At 40.3% G+C, this 24,172-nt stretch overlaps 1 protein-coding gene across 3 annotated transcripts in view; it reads right to left on the bottom strand.

Annotated features, from left to right (window-relative positions):
- The window catches only part of dgkb (diacylglycerol kinase, beta), a 738,504-nt gene that overhangs the window by 366,440 nt on the left and 347,892 nt on the right, over nt 1-24,172 (bottom strand). For all 3 annotated transcript variants that reach the window (XM_072251979.1, XM_072251978.1, XM_072251977.1), the window contains 2 exons: nt 5,349-5,434; nt 1,825-1,914 (listed from right to left, as the gene is read on the bottom strand). In XM_072251979.1, the coding sequence (XP_072108080.1) occupies nt 1,825-1,914; nt 5,349-5,434 (176 nt within the window). The remainder of the gene's footprint in view (nt 1-1,824; nt 1,915-5,348; nt 5,435-24,172) is intronic.

The following is a 24,172-nucleotide window of genomic DNA, read 5'->3' as shown; positions in this document are numbered from 1 at the left end:
CCAATGCATTTTCCACTCACTGTCAGACCTGGTATGTTTGTACAGAGCTGTTCAATGCTTCAGTTAACAAAAATAATGTGAACTAAGTTTTGCTGGATAGTGGAACCTATTCAGCCATTCCTTCATATTAACTCAGATCAGTACTGGAACCAAACTCTTCTTTCTCTGTATCACTGACCATACATTTGATTTTGCAGTCAAGTGCATTCAGAAAGAAATGGATGAGAAATTAAAAATCTGAATCTGCCAGCCCATGAGTAACTGACCAACCTTCTGGCATGTATTTCCATTCTAGATGCTATCTAGTGATTTCCAATCACTACATTCGATATTATCTCAATTGAACAATGCTTTACAAAGAGCTAATCATAAAAAAGTGACATGAAAATGCATAATCATTAGACTAAGGAAAAGATGATGCACTCAATATGCATAAAATGTTAGAGCAGATCATAGCATGGTGAATAAAGCATCTGTAAACTCTGTCATTACCCATGAGACTGACAGTAACATTTAGTTATAGGCTGTATGTGGAAGTCCCCAAGTTACCATCAGTGACCCAATACACCTTTGTAGGCCGTACTGTTGCAACTTTCACCAACACAATTACCGTCAGCAATTGCATAGACATGTTTTAAGTTTGACACAAAGTGATCCTGCTACAAAATATATTGACAACCCCACACAAACTAAGTTCAGTTGTCCTATGTTACAACATTTAATATTCCCCAACAATTAATAAGCACTTTTCTGACTTTTTTTTAAAAAACATATTTCAGTTTCTATCCATATCTATCAGTACATATCTATCTGTATTTAATGCTGTGCACAACATGTAAATATTAATTAACAATTGCTTCTTGGCGTTCTTTCTGAAAGTTCACCAAGTCACCAACAATATTATAGCGGACTCTGGTCAGAATTCCTCTTGAGTTGTAACAGAAAGTAAGGGGACCTCAAGCTGCGAAGACTTGCAGTGGGATCTTCCCATTTTCTAATAGATCTGTGTGGCAGACTTTTACAAAGACAGTGGAAGCACAATCCTTTCACTATTGACCGATAATTATGAGCTATTTGTAACATGGTGGCTATACCTTGCAGCTCAAATCATTTTGTAATTTTTTTTTCACACCTCGAGAACTGCCTCGCATCAGAATTCAATTCTGAATACACAGAGACTTACTCAACAAACTTTGGAAAACAATTGGTCAAATTTGTCTACTGTGTTTGGAAAATTCTGCTTTGTGTTGACTTTAACTTTGGTATATTGCACATGACGCTGCTACTTATTTAACTACTTCTTTACATGTAAAGGGATACTGCTTCAGATTTGGATATACAGTAAACTGAAACTAGTAACAAAATGCTCTCAAATTTGTTCTGGTTTCCAAATTGATTTGTCTATCTCAGGTTTCCAAACAGCATGAGTCAGTGCTGAGAACTGACAAATCCTTTGTCTTGCAATTAAAATTCCTTGATGTAATTCAGGATGGTAATTTGACACTGCTTAAATAATGCAATTGACTTAATCAGGAGATTCAAATACTTTTGCTGTATTTATTTATTTTAAGTAACTAAAGTTTACTTTAAAAAGTGCTCAAAAGAAATTCTATTGTTCTGTTGGTTTCAGGATTAGAGCTGCAAAAACATTGCAACATTTTAACCAATACAAAAGATCATGCAATATTAATTTGTGCCAAAACTAACCTAACATTGAAATTCTGTCGTCTATTGAGCTTACTTAGCCAATTATACAATCTAAAAGCCCAAACCAAAAGTTTTAACAATGACTAAAAATAATTCAATGGGAACTTCTGTCCTTACCTCCTCCTGATCTAAGACACCGAGCCAAATCATTGCCTGTTCCAAGTGGAAGAACTGCCACTGGAGGATGTTGAGGCAAATTTGCCTTGTCTGTAAGTAAAATAGATAAATATTTTAAAGCTTATTATGTAACAATTTTAAATTTTCTGTAAAAATGAACCAACAAAAGTACTTTGGGATAGATAATGTTTCCCATTTGTTGAGAGTGTCGCATGTACATCTATGCATTACTCAGCTTCTGGAAAATGGAACCAGACTAACAAGGACAAAGCAATGTCACTACAATGCACATTTGCAGCCCATGGCAGAAAATTTCAGGATTTAACCTGAAACATGAAATCTGATAGAGTAATATAGCAGAGAGACAGACCCTACAGGCCAACATCAGTGCCAAAAAGATGCCTTCCTAAGCTATTCCTATTTGCCTATAATTTGGCCTTATGTAAACCTTTCCTATCAATGCACCTGGCCAAATTGCTTTCAAGTATTATAATTACACCCATCTCTACCAATTACTCTGTTAGCTCTTTCTATATAACTACCACCTGTGTGTGGAAAAACCTCTCCCCCAAGTCCCTTGAAATATATTCACCTCTCAACTTAAGCACTTGCTTCTAGATTTAGTTTCCCCATCCTGGGAAAAAGATTATCCCTATCCACTTTACCCGTGCCTCAATATCCTCCATGATTTTATTAACCTTGATTAGGGCAACCCTCAGCCTAAAGGAAGATAAAGAGGGAATCCTAAGAAAAATAGTCCCAGTCTCCCCACAGCCCTATCCTGCATTACTTCACACTTGTTTAAGTTAAATTCCATCTGCCATTCCTTTACCTACTTTTTCATTGATCAAGATCCTATTGTAATATTAGAGAACCTTTTGTCGCAATCCACAACATTGTTGTCATCCACAAACTTACGAATCATGCTACACACATCAAAGTTGCTGGTCCTGACAAAGGGTCTCGGCATGAAACGTCGACTGTACCGCTTCCTAGAGATGCTGCCTGGCCTGCTGCGTTCACCAGTAACTTTGATGTGTGTTGCTCAAAAGAACATCTGCAGAATTCCTGTTGTTTACAAATCATGATACCTGCATTATCATCTAAATTGTTAATATATATCACAAACTACAAGGAACATGGCACTAATCCCTGCAGACACCACTGGTCACAGGTTGATAATCTTAAAAACAATTCCTGACTATGACACCCCTCCTTTCACCTCCAATCCAATTTTGTATCTGATTGGCTACCTCAACCTGGATTCCCTGGGATCTAACTTTCAGGAGCACTCGACAATGAGGGACTTTGTCAAAATCCTTGCTAATGTCCATATAGATAACTTCTACTATCCTGCTCTCAACACAATCCTCTTGGTCACCTCTTCAGAAAACTCAATGAAATTCATGAGGCTCGACTCCCCATACACAAATCCATGATGACTATCGGCATCAACCATTGCCTTTCCAAATGCCGATAGCACAAACATCAGACTCAGCATTTACTATGTTGAGGATTTTTCCTCTAATTTGAAAGTGGCAATGAAATATTAATTTTGATTTGATTCAGCACTGGGACATTACTGTTGGCAGAAAAGAGTAACAGTCAACCACAGCTACGGTTAATCTGTGTTCTCAGCTGGATGCTTATAATGGCAGATTTCATCCAATTAAAAGGTTTTCCAGTCTAACAACTGGGTAGAAAGAGAAGGAAGTAAAATTCAGTACAATAAATACACCGAAACACTCTGTGAATGAAAAACACTAAATATACTTTCATAAAATAATGAAGCTTTTCAAGAAAAAACAACTGAATAATGAAATGAAGACTCCTGACTTGATCACTACAGTGTTTAAATTTTTAAAAAATCAGGCAGGAATATAATGAGTTAGGATTCATGCTATCAATTAACTTCTTATACTGAACCTAATCTTGCGTAATTAAATATTTTAGCTGTTAATATTTTTTAATTGTAGTGCTTCAGGGTCAAAGCTTTCCACTCAATGCCCTAGTGCTGCAGAAGGGTAAGTATTGTGAAAGATGATGTTATCCCCACAAAACTTCACCCAAGATTTCAGAGGTATATACTGAAATGGTTGAACGCAACCGCACTTGAGCACATCCTGTACAGAAGCGTAAGTGAAACAGATTGGCACATTCTTGGACTGTAGTCTCACTTTCCTCCAACTTCAAGTCAGCAGTATCGAAAATAGGCAGAGGTTTGAGTAACACAGATGATACCAAGACTGTCCATGTAAATATTTAGACTACTGGAATTGTCAGGACCACACACACAAAAAAAAATCATCTGGGCAGTAACATACTGTATTGTAGTGGTCTGAGATAAAAAAAAAGGACTTTTCACTTTTACTTTGGGGATTTTAGTCAATCGGAGTCATTTCCCATTAGAGCTTCATATGCGAAAGTAGGTTAAAGTGACTTTAATCAGTTATTGCCCATTGCCTACAAATAGGCATCTCTAGCAGGGATATCTGGATAGCTATTGTGGCTGGATAGCTGGTAAGCTAATTATGCTATCCCATGCACAGGGACACTGAAGCCAATTTTAATTCCCTTGCTGTGACATCAGATAAGATTTGTTTAATTGGCACAGGCCATGATCAAACCTGGGTCCTATTTAGTTGACATGGCTCAGTTACTCTTTGAGAAAACTGCCCAATTAGTTAGAAGAATTAATCAGTTCCACACAATTGTGTATGCATGAATTCACAAATACACATGGTTGCATTGATAATTTTTATGTTGCAGAGCATCTGGCCCTTTCTGTGTTGGGGATGTGAATGAATTCCGGCTGCCTTGCTTGTGACTGAATGGATTATTACTGTGTTGGAAAAGTCTTATTTGTTTCAATGTTTTACTTGCATCATCACCAAGACAACCTGAGCAGTGTATTTAATATTTATAGCATGGAAGCATTACAACTCAATAAGAGAGTTTTTGCTTTTGATGGAGCATTCTCTAACCAGATCATTTGTTTCCCAGCCTCCAATAAATATTCATATTCTTAAGTAAAATGTTTAAAATCAAATGAAAGGAACTAAAAGTCCATATTTAACTGGCAAACTTGTGAGATATTGAGTGGAAGGTTGTTGATAGTGAAACAGAAATGTGCATTGGGGCATGGCAGTGGAAAGGAAGCAAGTGAGATTATAAACTATGCACCAATGAAAAATAGTGAATGTCCAAGAGTAGAAAAAATATAACAACATTGCTCCACTATTGAATAAACTGCTTTGTTTTATCTGAATATTTGGAGCTCCTTCAAAAAGAATTACAGGTTATTTCCCCTATTTGAAATTTACTATATCCCAAATTAATCCTTTTGTTTCAATAGCAGTGGAAGAACTGACCACATGAGAGTCTTCATGAAGAATCAGTTCACTAGATAGCTGCAAGCTTGCCTTTATCTTTGGTGTTTTCAGTTTTATTTCAGGTTTCCAACATTTATCCAATTGTGGGTACAATTCTGGGGCTTACAGTAACTCAGTAACTCACAACCTTACCTATGCAATCGAGGATCCATCCTACTGTTCCATCTCCACCACAAGCCAGAAGTCTAAAGTCAGGAACATCTCTGAAAAAATTTAACCTAAATAAAAAAAACAGATTGTGACAAGCCTATCCTTAATGAAAAAATTGATGCTGCTGGAAAGAGGAAAACACTCAGTATGCCAAGAATTTTCTGTTTTATTTCCAGTTTTTAAACTGAATGTTTCCTTTCTAATGAGATGTTCAGTAATTTCCACAATAGGACTTGTACTAAATGATTTATTACTAAGAGTCTCAATTACAAAATTGTTTAGCCTTTCTTACACTCAGTGGCCATTTTATTTTTTTACACCTGCACACATGTTCATTAATACAAATATCAAATCAGCCAATCATGTGGCAACAACTCAATGCATAAAAGGATGCAGACATGGTCAAGAGGTTCAGTTGTTGTTTAGCCCAAACATCTAGAATTGGGAAGAAATGTGATCTAAGTAAGCTTCATCATGGAATGAATGTTGGTGCCAGACAAGGTGGTTTCAATACCTCGGAATCTGCTGATCTCCTGGGATTTTCATGCACAACAGTCTCTAGTGGTTATAGAGAACGGTGCACAAAGCAAATAATATCCAGTGAGAAGCAGTTCTGCAGGCAAAAAACCATGACAATAAGACAGATCAGAGGAGAAAGGCCAAACTGGTAAAAACTGACAGGAAGGAGACAGTAACTCAAATAACCATGCATTACAACAGCGGTGGGAAGAAGAGCATCTCTGAGCACACAACATGTCAAACAAAAATAAGTATCACCAATCTAGACATGCCTCGGTATCATCCCTGATGAAGATGGCAGAGTTTGTCACCAAAATGTCGGTTATAATTGATATCTGTACCCAGCTGGAAGACTGAGAAGAATTTATTTGTCATATACACTGGGAAAGCACTAGATCTTTTTTTCACAATAACTCTTATCCCAAATACTTATTCTAACATTTTAAATATTAGTAAATTCCCATCAATCCTCTTGATTTCAGAGAATCCTACCATAGTCCATTGAAAATCATAATCCTTATCCTGGCAAATATGAGGAAGTATGCAAATCCACATTTCTACTGTGGTCATTAACGTTTTGACCTATGGATTTGAATTCAATAGCTCTCTGCAGTAACTTTTAAATACATCTTGCCTTCCAATAGATGTTTTAAAAAAAAACTTATTATACACTTTTACACATTTCAATGGCTCGGCCTATAGAACTATGCAGTCTCTAACGTATTATTCTTAGCCTCCTTTAGAAGCTCACAATTTAAATCATTCCATTTCGTAATACAATTTTCCTAAAAGGAGTTAAATGACAAATGATTTAACATTAGAGTATTCAGTCTCTAGATTTCCTATAATTTAGTTATCAAGAACTTTCACTTTTTAGTTTAGTTATAAGTTTACCACAGAAGTAATGAAGTGAATAAAAGAAAGCACATTTAAATTAAATTTGTACGTTATCTTCAAATACAAATGTCTTTAAACTGCCATTTCCAGAGAAAAAAGTTTTTATTTTAATATATTGCATCCCCATTCAATTGTGAATAGCTGTACTTTAAACTTTTGACATTGAAGCATGATTCATATAAAAGTATAGCACTTTGATGTAGTTAACAGCTGAATCAACTCCAAGTGATATTCTGATTTTGCTGAGAGTAAAAAAATGGTCTATCAAAATTTAGCATTTTCTTTAATAAACGATCTCAGATAATTTGAAATCTTGCAGTTTCCATGTGGGATTATAATTTAATATCAATGATGGAAATGTGGCAGCACAACTGAAATATAGTAGAGCATCAGTAGAATTCATACAGAATTAAACAGCTTTGTAAAACACAATTTCAGTTTTGTATAATGAATAGTTTCTCTTGCTACAGCCAATGGCAGTATTTGATCAGCTTTCAACTATAGAATGTCTTTATAAGCAATAACCTGCATTTACACAACATTTAACATAGCAAAAAATTCCAAGGCACTTTACAGAAACATTTTCAAACAAATGTTTCTTTTGAACAGAGAAACCCAAATCCCCTATCTAGAACTATGAACAATTAGGACTTGATGTCTACTGGTAAGTCTCCAGCGAGTTTCAAACATCTTGTTTCAAAGTTATAATTTGCAGTTGGAGACTTGCTGCAAGTTGGAACTGCAGAGGGAAAGCTGCCAATTGAATTTCATGGCACTCAGGGAATGGGTAACATCATTGCCAACTGCCACACAGCTCCACTGTTAGGAGTGTTGAAATATTTAAATACAAGATCCTCACTCCTGACTTCAGCCAACCTCCTGCTGTTAATTTAAAACTATAATATTCCATTTAAATGGCAATTCCCCTGCTGAACCTAAAACTTAAATTGACGCTCATGCAACTCCTCCATCTTCTGAACAGCAATCATCTCCATACATCAAATCTTGAGTGATGAATTGCTAGTTAGAACAAATGACTAGTCAGAACTGTGTTTTGTTCCAACCGGTTCAAATTAGTGCCGTTTTGCTATACTTGTTCCATCTGGTGCTACAAACTCATTACATTTTATTTTTATCCCAATTTTTTTATGAAGTTATGAAATGTGAAATGCAGTCAGAAAAGTCTGTCTTGCAGAGAACAGAACTTTAAAATTTAGCTTTTCCATACATCATACCAAAAAATATTAATAAAACAAAAACATCTCTGACAGTCTGCTTAGAGCCCAGCAGAATTACCACCTGGTCTACTTTATTAAAGAGCTCTTACAGACACAGCATACAGGGAACTTTGAATAAGTATAACCTGAGAAAAAAAATTTGCATTTTTAAAATTGATTGTTTCTTCAAAGCAGGAGACTTTGAAGAAGTGCCTCAAGGAGAACAATGTTACATCCATTAGAAATAATGGAAATCACAGTTTCTGGAGTAAGGTGATTCTAGGAGCCATGGTCAAGGGTGCATCTTCAGCAGGTGTGATGCATGTTTTTGCCTGATACACCTGCCTATCATTTCAATGGGCAAGTCAAATAAAACTGTGTGAATAGTGTGCAAGCAATGAAAATTTACACCCTGCAGAGAAAAAATATGCATAGGCCATAGAATTTGCAGGAGCAATAGCTAAAATGGGCAGACATACAGGACCAGTTCCAAAGAAGTATGCACAGATTCAGTGCTGATCTACCTTAGGCTCTACTTTAGATTTCCCATTTTGCGTTTTATATTCTGCACTTTTCGCTTGTGTTTTTGTTGATGTTTGCACATTTTTTTGTGCATGGGGAGGGGGTTTGATATTTTTCTTTGAATGAGTTCCATGGTTTTCTTCGATTTGTGGCTGTCTGTGGCAAAGACAAATCTCTAGGTTGTATACTTCATACATACTTTGATAACAAATATACTTTAAATCTTTGAATGATAACACAAGTAATGCTGGCATAGACATTGGAGCTGAAGGAAGATAAAATTAGTAAATGGATAAATCTCTACACATTTAAAATAACATTAAGACCTCAGAATGGGTATATGGGGTATATGGGGTGTCAGGGAGGGGTAGCACCTCTGGTGGGGGAACATGTCGCGTCCTTTTCAGGGCGGTTAGTCCACCTTTGGTCCCCACCTGGCACTCAGCTCTCACCTGTGGCTCCTCGTAGCTGTTTGCATGCGACAGCGGCCACACCCCAGGCAACGGCTTCGACAAGCCGGCTAAACCAGGTGAGGGTAGCCGACGGGTCTCAAACCCTTGGTGAGATAGGTGAGTTGTCTATCCCAGCATGTGAAGACAGACTCCGGTGAATTGAGCGGACGAGACCAATGGAAGGTCCAACGGTCAAGAAGGCGGTCTCTGCAAGCGTCATGGAACGTGTAGAGCAAGACAAGACACAGAAGACGTCCTGGTCATCCACTGCACCTAGTCCCATCTCCAGCCATCTAGACTCTGTCTTGCCACTGGACCCAGATGGGAATTGGGAAGAGAGAGTGAGGCTGAAGCTGTGCAACTCTCCCTCACTTAAATCCAAATCACGCGCTAGTCTCGACACCATCATTATGGTGTCGAGGTCCTCATCGACGTTAACGATGGACGAACAACCAAGACCTCAGAATGGTTGTCAAGAATCAAAACTTCAGGGAGGGTTTCAAGGCACGGGGAGATTACGGCAAAGTTCAATTACGTCCCTAAATTAAACCTACAGTCAAAATCATTTGCCTACAATTGTATCACAACCAATTAATCTTCAGACCACTGCACTGATGATATTAATCAAGCTGGGCCTTATTTTTAGCCCTTATGAAATCAGCTGGACCACGTTAAGGTTTCAAAGACAGATCATCCATTTCAATATGTGAATACTGGGCCAGCTAGTTGACACCAGCTGCATGAGGTTTTGGGATAGGAGAGGGAGGCAGAGCAACAGAACATTTGACCTAAGAAGCACAGGCATAACTTAGAACTGAAAACAGGCATGGCCTTTCAGAAGAATCAGAATCAGGTTTATTATCACTGACTTACAGCACCTATAAAAAGTATTCAACCAACCCCTTGGAGGTTTTCATATTTCATATTCTACAACATTGAATCACAGTGGATTTAATTTGGCTTTTTTTCACACCGATCAACAGAGGCGATTTCGTATCAACATGAAAATGCATCTCAACAAAAGTTACCTAAATTTTACAGATATACTACACAAAATAATTAATTGCATAAGTATTCACCCCCTTTAATATGACACACCAAATCATCAATGGTGCAGCCAATTGGTTTTAGAAATCACATAATTAGTTAAATAGAGATCTGTTTTTAGAGATCAGTGTGCAGTCAAAGTGTTTCAATTGATTCTGGTAAAAATACACCCGTATCTGGAAAGTCTAACTGCTGATGATTCAGTATCCTGTTAAAAAATACACCACAAAGACAAAAGAACACTCGAAGCAATTCCATGAGAAGATTTTTGCAAAGCACAAGTCAGGAGATAGATACAAGGAAATTTCCAAGTCACTAAATATCCCTTGGAGTACAAAGAAGTCACGATCAAGAAATGGAAAGAATATGGCACAGCTGTAAATCTGCCATCCTCAAAAAATGAGTGACTGTGTAAGAATGGGACTTGTGTGGGAGGCTTATGACAACTCTGTAGGAGTTACTAGCTTCAGTGGCTGAGATGGGAGAGACTGTGCATACAACAACTGTTGCCCAGGTGCTTCAGCAGTCACAGCTTTATGGGAGAGTGGCAAAGGGAAAGACACTGTTGAAAAAAACTCTCATAATATCTCGGCCAGATGGCATGCGGGAGACTCTGAAGTCAGCTGGAAGAAAGTTCAATGGTCTGATGAAACCAAAATTGAACTTTTTGGCCATCAGACTAAATGCTATGTTAGGCAGAAGACAAACAACACATCATCAAAAACACACCATCCCTACCATGAAGCATAGTAGTGACTGCATGATGCATTGGGGATACTTTACTAAAGAAGGCCTTGGAAGGCTTGTGAAAGTAGAGGGTAAAATAAATGCAGCAAGATACAGGGAAATCCTGGAGGAAAACTAGATACAGTCTGCAAGAGAACTGTGGCTTAGGAGAAGGTTCATTTTCCAGCAAGACAATCACCTCATACATAAAGCCAAAGCTACACAGGAATGGCTTAAAAACAACAAAGTTAATGTCCTGCAGAGGCTAAGTCAGAGTTCAGACATCAATCCAATTGAGGATTTGTGGCTGGACTTGAAAAGGGCTGTTCACTCATGATTCCCATGAAATCTGACAGACCTTGAGCAGTTTTGTAAAGAAGATTGAGGAAAAATTGCAGTGTCCAGATATGCAAAGCTGAGAGACCTATCTACACAGACTCAAGGCTGTAATTGCTGCCAAAAGTGCAGCGACTAAATACTGACTTGAAGAGGGTGAGTAATTATGCAATCCATTATTTTGTGTTTAATAATTGTAATAAATTTAAACCAATTTGTAGAACTTTTATTTTCACGGACACAGAAGAGTCTTTCTGTTGACCAGTGTCAAAAAGGTCAAATTAAATTCACTGTGATTCAATGTTGTAAAACAATAAAACATGAAAACTTCCGGGGGGGGGGGGGGGGATACATTTTACAGGCACAGTATGTGGCATTAAATTTGTTGTTTTGCAGTACTATAAATTACAAAATAAATACATAGTGCACAAAATAAAAGAATAGTGAGATACTGTTCATGAGATTATGGACCATTCAGAAATTTGAAGAAGCTATTCCTGAATCATTGAGTATGAGCCTTCAGAGGTCCTGTACCTTCTCCTGATGGTAGGAAGGAGAAGAAGGCATGTCCCTTAGAGGTGTATGTTGCCTTCTTAGGGCACTGCCTCTTGCAGATGTCCTTGAAATCGGGAGGAAGGTTAGAGCTACAACCATCTGCAGCCTCTTTTGATCCTGTGCATTGGAGTCTCCACAGCAGGCTTTGATGTATCAAATCAGAATGCTCTCCACTATACATCTATAGAAATTTGTATGCCAATTTGGTGACATCATTAGAGACATACACCACCTAGGTTATGCCTTCACCTTGCTGCTACCATTAGGAAGGAGGTACAGCAACCTCAGGACTCCCACCACCAAGTTCAGGAACAGTTATTACATCTCAACTATCAGGTTCTTGAACCAAAGGGAATAACTACACTCAATCTTCACTTGCCCCATCATTGAACTGTTCCCACAACCTATGGACACCCACTTTCAAGGACTCTTCAGCTCATGTTCTCAATATTTATTGCTTATTTATTTATTACTACTATTTCTTTCTTTTTGAATTTGCCCGGTTTGTGGTCTTTTGCACACCGGTTGAATGCCCAAGTTGGTGCTGTCTTTCATTGATTATATTATAGGTGTATCGAGTACGCCCACAGCAAAATGCATCTCAGGGTTGTATATGGTGACATATGTACTTTGATAATAAACTAATTAAACTAAGCCACATATAAAGTGCCAAAGAGGTAGTTCACAGCAAGTCTGCTTCCATTATTTAAGAAGGGAGGCAGGAATAAGCAACACTCACAGCATGCTGGAGGAACTCAGCAGGTCGTGGAAAAGACCGGTTGACGTTTCGGGCCAGAACCCTTTGTCAGGACTGTAGGGGGAAGGGGCAGAGGCCCTATAAAGAAGGTGGGGGGAGGGTGGGAGGGAGAAGGCTGGTAGGCTCCAGGTGAAAAACCAGTAAGGGGAACAGATGGCAGCGGAGACACGTTTCCAGGAAGGAGACGTGGCTGTGGTAGTGGGTCTGGGTCAGGATCTGGTCGAAGAGGCGGAGATCACAGAGGGGGAGCAGTGAGAGAGGGTCTCACTGAACTCCCGTCGAAGAGAAGATTTATACTTCTTCAGGGTAGGCATACCTCGAAGAGACTTCGCAGCGGCGTAGCGAATCGTAAACACAAAATAATCTGCAGATGCTGGGGTCAAAGCAACACTCACACCATGCTGGAGGAAGTCAGCAGGTCGGGCAGCATCCGTGGAAAAGATCGGTTGACGTTTCGGGCCGAAACCCTTCGTCAAGACTGTAGAGGGAAGGGGCAGAGGCCCTATAAGGAAGGTGGGAGGAGGGTGGGAAGGAGAAGGCTGGTAGGTTCCAGGTGAAAAACCAGTAAGGGGGAACAGATGGCGGTGGAGACACGTTCCCAGGAAGGAGATGTGGCTGGTAATTAAAGACTTATGATCTACCCTCAGTGGTAGGGAAATTATTGAAAAGAATTCTTCAGAAGGATTATCTGCACTTGGAAAGGGAGGCCTGATTCAAAGAAAATCAATGTAGCTAGTACTTAGATAAGAAAGGCAGAGAGGGTTAAGGACAAATGCAGGCAAATAGAGATTAGTGTAGATAGATGTCACAGTCCACATGAAAGAAAAGGATCAGAAGCACTCTTTTCTGTGCTGGTGTTTATCTGATTCTAATACTTTATCATGTAAGGATGCTGCATACATCCTGACCAATCTGAGTGAATGTTTCAAAGAGTTAACAAACTGCAATGATAAGAGCTGTGATGTGTCCTCATGGCAACACACACAAAATGTTGGAGGAACTCAGCAGGGCAGGCGACATCTATGGAAAAGAGTACTGTCGACATTTTGTGGATGTTGCTTGGATTTTCAGCATCTGCAGATTTTCTCTTCTACGCAACCTCACGGACTTGGACTTCAGTGAAGCCTCTGACAAGATCCCAAATGGAAAACTGGCCTGAAAAGTGAGAGTATATGAAACATAAGGCAAGTTGGAAAACTGGATCCAAAATTGCCTTTGTCATGGAAAGCAGAGAATAAGAGAGGAGGTTATTTTCTCATGCCGTTATAGGTCTGTGATCAGCAACATTCACACAGTTATCAGTGCTGGGACCCTTACTGATTGTTGCATATAATAATGGTTTGGATAAAAATGTAGGTAATACAATCAGTGAGTTTGCCCGTGACATAGAATTGATAGTAGTATTGCTGGTAGTGATGATAGTTGTATGCTACAGGATGCTACTGATCAGTTGGTAAGACCTGAGAGGTGGAATTTGACCCTTATAAGTACACGCTGATACACCTTGGGAGGACTAATAATTGCAGAGTTGTGGACACAGCTCAGCAAATCAAGAAAACCAGAAAACCAGATTCCCCTCCAAAGATTCTGACTACCCTTCTCATTGCCTCAGTGAAGCAGCCAGCATTATCAAATACACTGCTCAGTCTGGACAGTCACACTTTTCACCCCTCCCATCAGACAGAAGATACAATACCCTGAAAGCATGTATCACCCCTTTCAAGGGCAGCTTCTATCCAGTTGGCACAACACTTGAACAGCCTCCTAGTATATTAAGGTGGATTCTTGTCCAAAAATTGAACTTGTGGCCTTGCATCTTATTGACTACCTGCACTGCACATTCTCTGTAACTGTAACATTTCATTCTGCTTTCTGTTATTGTTTTATCCTGTACTACCTCAATGCACTGCTGTAGTGAAATGACCTGTATGAATGGCAAGCAAAAATAGAAAGCACAGTATCTCAATGACAATAATGAACAATTTTTCAACTTACGTACGGAATGAGTGGCAGCACCTTTAGTAGGACTGCCGAAGAAAGTGACTATGGTGTACAAGTTCAAGGATTCCCGAAGATGGCAGAAGAGTTATATAAGATGGTGGAGGTGGCATATGGAATGCTTGCATTTATTACCCAGGTTGCAAAACATTGGTTAGGATATGCCTGGAATACGGTTTAGAAAAGACATGATTGCACTGGAGAGAGTGCAGAGGAGATTCACCAGGATATCATCTGGGTTGGAGTATTTCAGATTTTAGGACAGGCTTCACCCGCAGGATTGTTTTCCTTGGAGAGGGAGAGATTGAGAGATAATTGATAAAATTTCACTAAATTATTAGAAACATAGATAGGGTGTATAAGTAGGAAATATTTCTTCAAAAGTAGAGTGCTCAAGTTTAGAGTAGGGCTAAGAGTTAAGAGGGGACTGGAAGAAAAACTTATTTCACTCAGTGGGTGGTTGGAATCTGGAATGTTTCATCTGGCATGTGGGGCAGGTATTCTCATGATATTGAAGAAGTATCTAGTCAGCTTGAATCACTCTGGTGTAGTACTCTGTGGGCCATGAGTTGGTGATCGTGGTTGGTTTGGAGGGGTTTTTGATGATCGCCGTCTATGTGGTGGACTAAAGAGCTCTGGTTCTGTGTTGTGTGTCTCAGTACCTCTTATATAAGCAGTCGTATCCAGTCTACTCCAGAAGAAGGGGTTCAAAACAATTTTTTTTCAACTTTAGAACAAGGCCATATTTTACTTAGTGTTTCTTATTCACAATCCCAACAGTCAGATACAAATACAATCTACCTTGTCACATTATGAATCCACTTTGGAAGGTGTCTTATTACTCACATTCTGACACAACCCACGCGCCCCCACCCCCCCCCACGATCAGGGAACTCATAAGAACATAAAAAAACAGGAAAAGGGTTTGGTCATTGCCTCCCCCCAACTTCAATACCAGGGCTTCATGTTTCTACCATCTTTCAACAGCAATCGACATCCTTGTAAATCAAACCTATTCTAATCCCCGCCCCCCCTTGAATGCACTCAACATCACCAGCACAGATCAAGGTAAATAATTCAAAACTCTGAGAGAAGAAATCTCTCCTTTTTTCTGAAATTGGAGTCACCTTTTTCAGAAATATGGACGCTAGCTCTGGATACCTCACAAGGAATACACCTGTCTGCATCTGCATTGCTGAAGCTCCTCAAAATCTTGTTTGTTTATAAAAAAAACCTCTCATTCTTCTAAACTAAAATGAAAATATAGATACAATCTGCTCAACCTCTCATGGTAAATCAATGTCTTCATTAGGTGAAACAACCTTCTTTGACTGTTACTACTTTTAGATATGTCTCCTTTGGGGAAATATGAAGATCAACAACATACACAGCCCTCATCAGTGCCTGCGGAATTGCATCAACATTTCCCTATTTTTATTCTTCAAACCCCTTGTAATAAAGACCAGTATTTAATTAGCCTTCCTAATTATTTGCTAACCTACACGTCAATCCTTTTGTGCTTCATGCATTAGGAGCCCGAGATCCCTTTGTACAACAATATTTAGTAGGCTTACAATGTTTAAATCATAATGTGCTTTGCATTCTGGCTTCTGAAGTGAAAAACCTCATTATTTTCTCATTGTACTCTATTGTCAATTCCTGACAAACCCACACCCACTGAAAATCCGTAGAAATCAACAATAAATGGCACTATTATTTGTAATTATGTGAATAATATTACTATTTCTGTGGTCCTGCGTTGTGTTGGACTTCCTCATTCACAGAAAGGGAATTGTTGTCTCAACAGTGCAGGTGAAGAACCAGGTGCCCTATACTAGGAGTTCCCAGCACAAGAGCATGATTTAGCCAGCATTGGTGTAAAAAGGGTGCGCTGCAGCTGCTTCTGCAAATCAGCAGGGAAACATCAAGGTCAATGCTCCCCCTACGACAGGGCAGGCACCAGATATCCAAGCTGTGTAAGGTGTTTCCATGCACTCGTCCCATGCAATGCTTTCAACATTGTAGCTGCTGTTGTGAAGTTTCTGTGAAATCATGACTCCATTGATTTCAATAGACTGCAGCTTGTTTAGTGGATCCTTCAGTAATTTAACAACTAAAAATACCATTCCCTTCTGCTGATCACCAATCCCAAATATTTCACCATTGTTCTGTAATATTCAACAGCTAGCAACGTGTTTCGATCAGTGGTTTCTACTGCTAGCCCTTCTCAAAACAGATTCTTGTAGAACTTTGGGTGAAAAAAATAGCATCTTCAAATTGAATTACTTTCAGAATGAAATGCTCTCAGACTATCCTTGTTCCTAAGCAGGACGTTAGGTGACAGTCAAAGGGGGGAAAGCGAAGGTGAGCAGACAGGTAGTGCAGAGCACCCCTGTAGCCATTCCCTTGAAAAATAAGTATACTGCCCTGGATACTGTTGGCGGGAACGACTGACTAGGGGTGAGCCATAGTGGCAGGGTCTCCGGCATTGAGTCTGACCCTGTGGTGCAGAAGGGTGGGACGGAGAAGAGGAGAGCTGTCGTTATTGGAGACTCTATAGTCAGGGGAGTAGACAAGAGATTTTGTGGACGTGAGAAGGACACCCGCATGGTTTGTTGCCTCCCGGGTGCCAGGGTCCGGGATATCTCTGACCGGGTGCACAACATCCTGGTACGAAAGGGAAAGCAACCAGAAGTTGTGATACATGTTGGTACCAACGACATAGGCAGGAAGTGGGATGAGGTCCTGAAGTGTGAGTTTCGGGAACTAGGCAGAAGGCTGAAGAACAGGACCTCAAGGGTGGCGTTCTCAGGATTGCTGCCAGTGCTATGTGATAGTGATGCTAAGAATTGGAGGAGATGGCAGTTGAATGCGTGGCTGAGGAGTTGGTGCAGGGGGCAGGGTATTAGACTTTTGGATCATTGGGATCTCTTCTGAGGAAGGTGGGACCTGTACAGATTGGATGGATTGCACCTGAACTCGAGGGGGAGCGCTATCCTTGCAGGTAGGTTTGCTAGTATGGTTTGGGAGGGTTTAAACTCATTTGCAAGGGGGATAGGACCCGGAACGATAAAACAGAGGAAAAAATGCATGGAGTAAAGCCAGATCTGACATATAAAGAGGCTTTGAGGAAAGAACAGCAGAATAAAGGGTGTAAAGGTAGTAAGATAGAAGGGCTAAAGTGTGTGTGTACTTCAATGCAAGAAGCATTAGGAACAAAGGTGATGAACTAAGAGCTTGGATACATACATGGAATTATGATGTAGTGGCCATTACAGAGACTTGGCTGGCACCAGAGCAGGAATGGATTCTCAATATTCCTGGATTTCAGTTCTTTAAAAGGGATGTGAGGGGGGGAAGGGGAGGAGGGGTGGCATTACTGGTCAGGGATACTATTACAGCTACAGAAAAGGTGGGTAATGTAGCATTATCCTCTTTTGAGTCAGTATGGGTGGAAGTCAGGAACAAGAAGGGAGTAGATACTCTATTGGGAGTATTCTATAGGCCCCTTGGTAGCAGCAGAGATACAGAGGAGCAGATTGGGAGGCAGATTTTAGAAAGGTGCAAAAATAACAGGGTTGTTATCATGGGTGACTTTAACTTCCCTAATATTGATTGGTACCTGATTAGTTCCAAGGGTTTAGATGGGGTAGAGTTTGTTAAGTGTGTCCAGGATGGATTCCTGTCACAGTACGTTGACAGGCCGACCAGGGGGAATGCCATACTAGATCTAGTATTAGGTAATGAACCGGGTCAGGTCACAGATCTCTCAGTGGGTGAGCATCTGGGGGACAGTGACCACCGCTCCCTGGCCTTTAGCATTATCATGCAAAAGGATAGAATCAGAGAGGACAGGAAAATTCTTAATTAGGGAGGGCAAATTATAAGGCTATAAGGCTAGAACTTGCAGGTATGAATTGGGATGATGTTTTTGCAGGGAAATATACTATGGACATGTGGTCGATGTTTAGAGATCTCTTGCAGGATGTTAGGGATAAATTTGTTCCAGTGAGAAAGATAAAGAATAGTAGGGTGAAGGAAACATGTGTGACAAGTGAGGTGGAAAATCTAGTCAGGTGGAAGAAGGCAGCATACATGAGGTTTAGGAAGCAAGGATCAGATGGGTCTATTGAGGAGTATAGGATAGCAAGAAAGGAGCTTAAGAAGGGGCTGAGGAGAGCAAGAAGGGGACATGAGAAGGCCTTGGCGAGTAGGGTAAAGGAAACCCCCAAGGCATTCTTCAATTATGTGAAGAACAAAAGGATAACAGGAGTAAAGGTAGGGCCGATTAGAGATAAAGGTGGGAAGATGGGCCTGGAGGCTGTGGAAGTGAGCGAGGTCATCAATGAATACTTCTCTTCTGTATTCACCAAGGAGAGGGAACTTGATGAGGGTGAGGACAATATGAGTGAGGTTGATGTTCTGGAACATTTTGATATTAAGGGAGAGGAGGTGTTGGAGTTGTTAAAATACATCAGGACGGGTAAGTCCCCGGGGTCTGACGGAATATTCCCCAGCTGCTCCACGAGGCAAGGGAAGAGATTGCTGAGCCTCTGGCTAGGATCTTTATGTCCTCGTTGTCCACAGGAATGGTACTGGAGGATTAGAGGGGGACAAATGCTGTCCCCTTGTTCAAAAAAGGTAGTAGGGATAGTCTGGGTAATTATAGACCAGTGAGCCTTGCGTCTGTGCTGGGAAAGCTGTTGGAAAAGATTCTTAGAGATAGGATCTATGGGCATTTAGAGAACCATGGTCTGATCAAGGACAGTAAGCGTGGCTTTGTGAAGGGCAGATCATGTCTAAGAATCCTGAAAGAGTTCTTTGAGATGGTGACCAGGCATATAGATGAGGGCAGTGCAGTGGATGTGATCTACATGGATTTTCGTAAGGCATTTGACAAGGTTCCACACGGTAGGCTTATTCAGAAAGTCAGAAGGCATGGGATCCAGGGAAGTTTGGCCAGGTGGATTCAGAATTGGCTTGCTTGCAGAAAGCAGAGGGTCATGGTCGAGGGAGTACATTCAGATTGGAGGGTTGTGACTAGCAGTGTCCCACAAGGTTTGGTTCTGGGACCTCTACTTTTCGTGATTTTTATTAACAACCTGGATGTGGGGGTAGAAGGGTGGGTTGGCAAGTTTCCAGACGACACAAAGGTGTTGTGGATAGTGTAGAGGATTGTCAAAGGTTGCAGAGAGACATTGATAGGATGCAGAAGTGGGCTGAGAAGTGGCAGATGGAGTTCAACCTGGAGAAGTGTGAGGTGGTACACTTTGGAAGGACAAACTCCAAGGCAGAGTACAAAGTAAATGGCAGGATACTTAGTAGCATGGAGGAGCACAGGGATCTGGGGGTACATGTGCACATATCCCTGAAAGTTGCCTCACAGGTGGATAGGGTGATTAAGAAAGCTCATGGGGTATTAGCTTTCGTAAGTTGAGGGATAGCGTTTAAGAGTCATGAGGTAATGATGCAGCTCTATTAAACTCTGGTTAGGCCACACTTGGAGTAGTGTGTCCAGTTCTGGCTGCCTCACTATAGGAAGGATGTGGAAGTATTGGAAAGGGTACAGAGGAGATTTACCAGGATACTACCTGGTTTAGAGAGTATGCATTATGATCAGAGATTAATTAAGGGAGCTAGGGCTTTACTCTTTGGAGAGAAGGAGGATGAGAGGAGACATGATAGAGGTATACAAGATATTAAGAGGAATAGATAGAGTGGACAGCCAGCGCCTCTTCCCAAGGGCACCACTGCTCAAATCAAGAGGACATGGCTTTAAGGTAAGGGGTGGGAAGTTCAAGGGGGATATTAGAGAAAGGTTTTTTTTTCACTCTGAGTGGTTGGTGCGTGGAATGCACTGCCTGAGTCAGTGGTGGAGGCAGGTACACTAGTGAAATTTAAGAGACTACTAGACAGGTATATGGAGAAATTTAAGGTGGGGGGTTATATGGGAGGCAGGGTTTGAGGGTTGGCACAACAATGTGGGCCGAAGGACCTGTACTGTGCTGTACTATTCTGTGTTCTAATGATGTTTCTAAACATGCATTCTCTTCTAGTTTACCTAGATCTCAAAACCTGTAGAACGTATTATCTGTCCTTTTCTTGATGGAAAAACAACACTGTGGGTCACTCTAATATACTGATTCTGAAAGTAGCTTTAGAAGCAAGAACTTCAAATATGACATATACAAAAGAGTTGACATACATCCTAGGGTAAATGATAGTATCAGTTTCAGCTATCACTGCTGAGGTGTTGTGTGTCCTCATCATGGTCAGCATATAGATCTGTACAAGGTCTGAAGCCTATTCTTAAAAACGTGAACCCACAAGACAAGAAACAGTTGCCATTGATGAACGGAGAGAGCTAGAAGAATGCATCCAAGGAATCGGAAAGACCTGGACAAGCTGAAAGATAGCAACCACAGTGTTCTTATACAAGGGGAAGCTATAGAAGTTTCAAGGTTACAGGCATGTATGCTTGTCCTGAGAAGGATCTTGACATGAAACAGTGACTCTTTATTCTTTTCCATAGATGCTGCCTGACCTGCTGTGTTCCTCCAACATTTTGTGCGTGTTACTCAGGATTTCCAGCAACTGCATAACCTCTTTTATTTAGCCATGTACACCTAGTAGGAATTCCATGTGAAGACCTTAGGGTGGTCTCTAAATGCCTACATTTGTTAGCAGAGCAGGTAAATTGCTCATATATCTGTTTAGTCTATTTCCATGGGAGGAGGGAAAAGTGGATGAAGTCTCCTCTCCTTCAGAATAAAGTTTGGATAGAATGCCATGAAATGTTGCAGAGATTAGCTGGAAAGCTGAAAGTGACATTGGCTTTTACTACCCACATCCATCAAGCCATACCTGTGAAGTTGCATTTGACGTCCCAGAGATGGTCAGATTTTAAAAGACAGTGCAATTGTGTAAATGGTATACGTCCAAGGGGAAAGGATCAATGAAACCAAGCTTTAATGTTGTAGATAACAGTTGTCATGTTTCAGGTTAATAACCCTAAAAGGTATCCGCTAGTCTTGCGAGACCATGGATCTGTGCCTGGAAAGTCTTCACTCTCCAGGGAGCAGGCCTGGGCAAGGTTGTATGGAAGACCAGCAGTTGCCCATGCTGCAAGTCTCCCCTCTCCATGACACCAATATAACCATATAACAATTACAGCACTGAAACAGGCCATCTCGGCCCTTCTAGTCTGTGCCAAACTCTTACTCTCACCTAGTCCCACTGACCTGCACTCAGCCCATAACCCTCCATTCCTTTCCTGTCCATATATCTATCCAATTTAACTTTAAATGATGACATCGAACCTGCCCCAACTACTTCTGCTGGAAGCTCGTTCCACACAGCTACCACTCTCTAAGTAAAGAAGTTCCCCCTCATGTTACCCCTAAACTTTTGCCCCCTAACTCTCAACTCATGTCCTTAATCTCCACCCCCACCATTTTATTCTGGCATATCTCCCCCTTCTTTGCCAGTGGCTTGGCTCAAACGGTTGACTGACTGACCTGCTTAAGCAGGTTAGGAAAGATCTGCCGAAGTGGCTCTGTCCATCCCGTCCATCATTTATCTGCTGCCTAATCGGCTTGTTGTCCAAGGGAAGGGCATTAGGACCCATACAGTTTGGCACCCATGTCGTCGCAGAGCAATGTGTGATTAAGTGCCTTGCTCAAGGATACAACACGTTCCCTTGGCTGGGGCTCGAACTCACGACCTTCAGGTAGCTAGTCCAATGCCTTAACCACTTGGCCACGTGCCCACACTAATGATAATCCTAATGCAGATGAATAATATGTGTAACACTAATCTTAACATCATTTAGGGGAGTTTCACAAAAGTTGAATTGAAATATTCATACTACTTAATTGAAAATGGCAATTTCCTGATATGTGATAAAAGTTTGAGATAATTGACAGAAATTATCTCACTGTGGGTTAAACTATTTTCGTAACCAACTGTAGTGTTAAGTTTTCCCCAGCTCTGTGAAAATGAATTTCTAGCCCTTAGTACTTCAATGGTAGGTCATCTGAAAAAAAAAGATCAATCCTTCTAAACTATCTGAATTTTAATTTATTCCTGCAAAAGGACTTAGGTGCCAATACGGCATCTCCCGTATAAGATATAACTTCCATCAGTCTTAGAGATTATATTAATTACACGTACTGTAAATCTCACTAATTGCTTCAGCGTGTATAAACTGAAGGGAGTAATTAAATACAACTTTTATCACCAGTTCAAATCCCCTTCATCCCTCTAAAGAGTTTAAGCTGATTTACTTTCCATTATACACTCAGAGGCTACACTGTGGGATCCAACATTACTGAAGTAAAAACAGCACCCACATTCTATTTTCTCTGTTTGCATTGAAGCTTTGATGCAAGGAGAAGGCACTGGGGAGCAGGATGTTAATTTGTTTCTTTGGAGATTATTTTTACCATGTGCATTTTGATGTTTGAACAGGGAGGTTGAGATTTCTCTCACAGCATGTCTGAAAGTTTAGTCAGTCTTCTGCTGAGTGCACCTTTCACTTTCTATAACCAAGAAAGATTAGAAAACCTCTGTTTGTTATACTATCATCATTGTCATAAGGATTTCCAACATGAGCCATGTTAGCTATAATTGTGTTGTATTAAAATTCATATCATGATTTTTTAGGGGTTAGAGACTGCAGTGGATAAAGCTGTGGCAGTATAAACAATTGGAAAACTTCCAAAAGTGCAATGAGGGAAGGTTTGCTAAGATATGAATAGGTTTCTGAATTAAAGCCTTGGGTTTTGCAAACAAGTTGGTATAGCATAGTTGTGGCCAATTTTTTAGTCTCCTCCATTCTGAAATTCAACTGATGTTAACCACTTTACCTCTCACGATTTTGAATAAAACAAAGCTTCTATATTTAAAAGGAAGAATGAAGATTTTCAAAATTTAATTTTATGAATAAGCAATGCATAATTTACTTATGAAATGTTTCAGTTATCTACCAGTAACTTAAAGCTATATCATAATGCATTAATTAAACTTTGCAGGACTCCTGTTACAGAAGAGCTACATCCCTTCCAAAGGGAAGTTGGACTGAAATAGTGCCCCTTAGAATGACCCAAAATGCAGCCAATGAAGCAATTCTAAACTCCAGTCACTATTTAAATAAAATCAAATAGACATCAGTAATGTTTATGTGATCTTGCTTCAGACTATTAATCTACTTCAGTATTTCTGACTCAATGGTAGATGTTAACCTGGTCGTTTGAAGAATTCCCTGATCACTGGAAGAACTTCCCTGCTTTTAGAAACATTCATGTTCAGTTGAGGTTGGAGAAAGCTCTGGTTAAATCAAGATCTGCTTTTATTGTACTTCAAGTATGTATCCTTAGCCCCTGCTCTACTCCCTTTACACTCATGATGATGTGGCTAGGCACCCCTCAAACAGTATCTATAAACTTTCCAATGATACCGTCATTGTCAATAAAATCTCAGAGGTATACAAAAGTAAGATAAATCACCTGGTGAGTAGTGTCACAACAACAACCTTGCACTCAACATCAGCAAGATTGTGGGCTTCAGGAAAGAGAATTCAGTAGATTACAATCTAGTCCTCATTGAGGGGTCGGAAACGGAAAGGGTGAGCAGCTTCAAGTTCCTGGGTTTCAACATCTCAGTGGATCAATCCTGGGCCCAAAGTGTTGATGCAATTATGAATATGTGGCTCTTCAACATTAGGAGTTTGAAGTGAATTGGTATGTCACCAAAGACTCTTACAAATTTCTGTAGTTGTAC

Source organism: Mobula birostris, chromosome 3 (assembly GCF_030028105.1).
Source record: "Mobula birostris isolate sMobBir1 chromosome 3, sMobBir1.hap1, whole genome shotgun sequence".
NCBI classification, from domain to species: domain Eukaryota; kingdom Metazoa; phylum Chordata; class Chondrichthyes; order Myliobatiformes; family Myliobatidae; genus Mobula; species Mobula birostris.
Note: the sequence above shows the minus strand (reverse complement) of the source record. Positions and strands in the feature narration are given on the sequence as shown.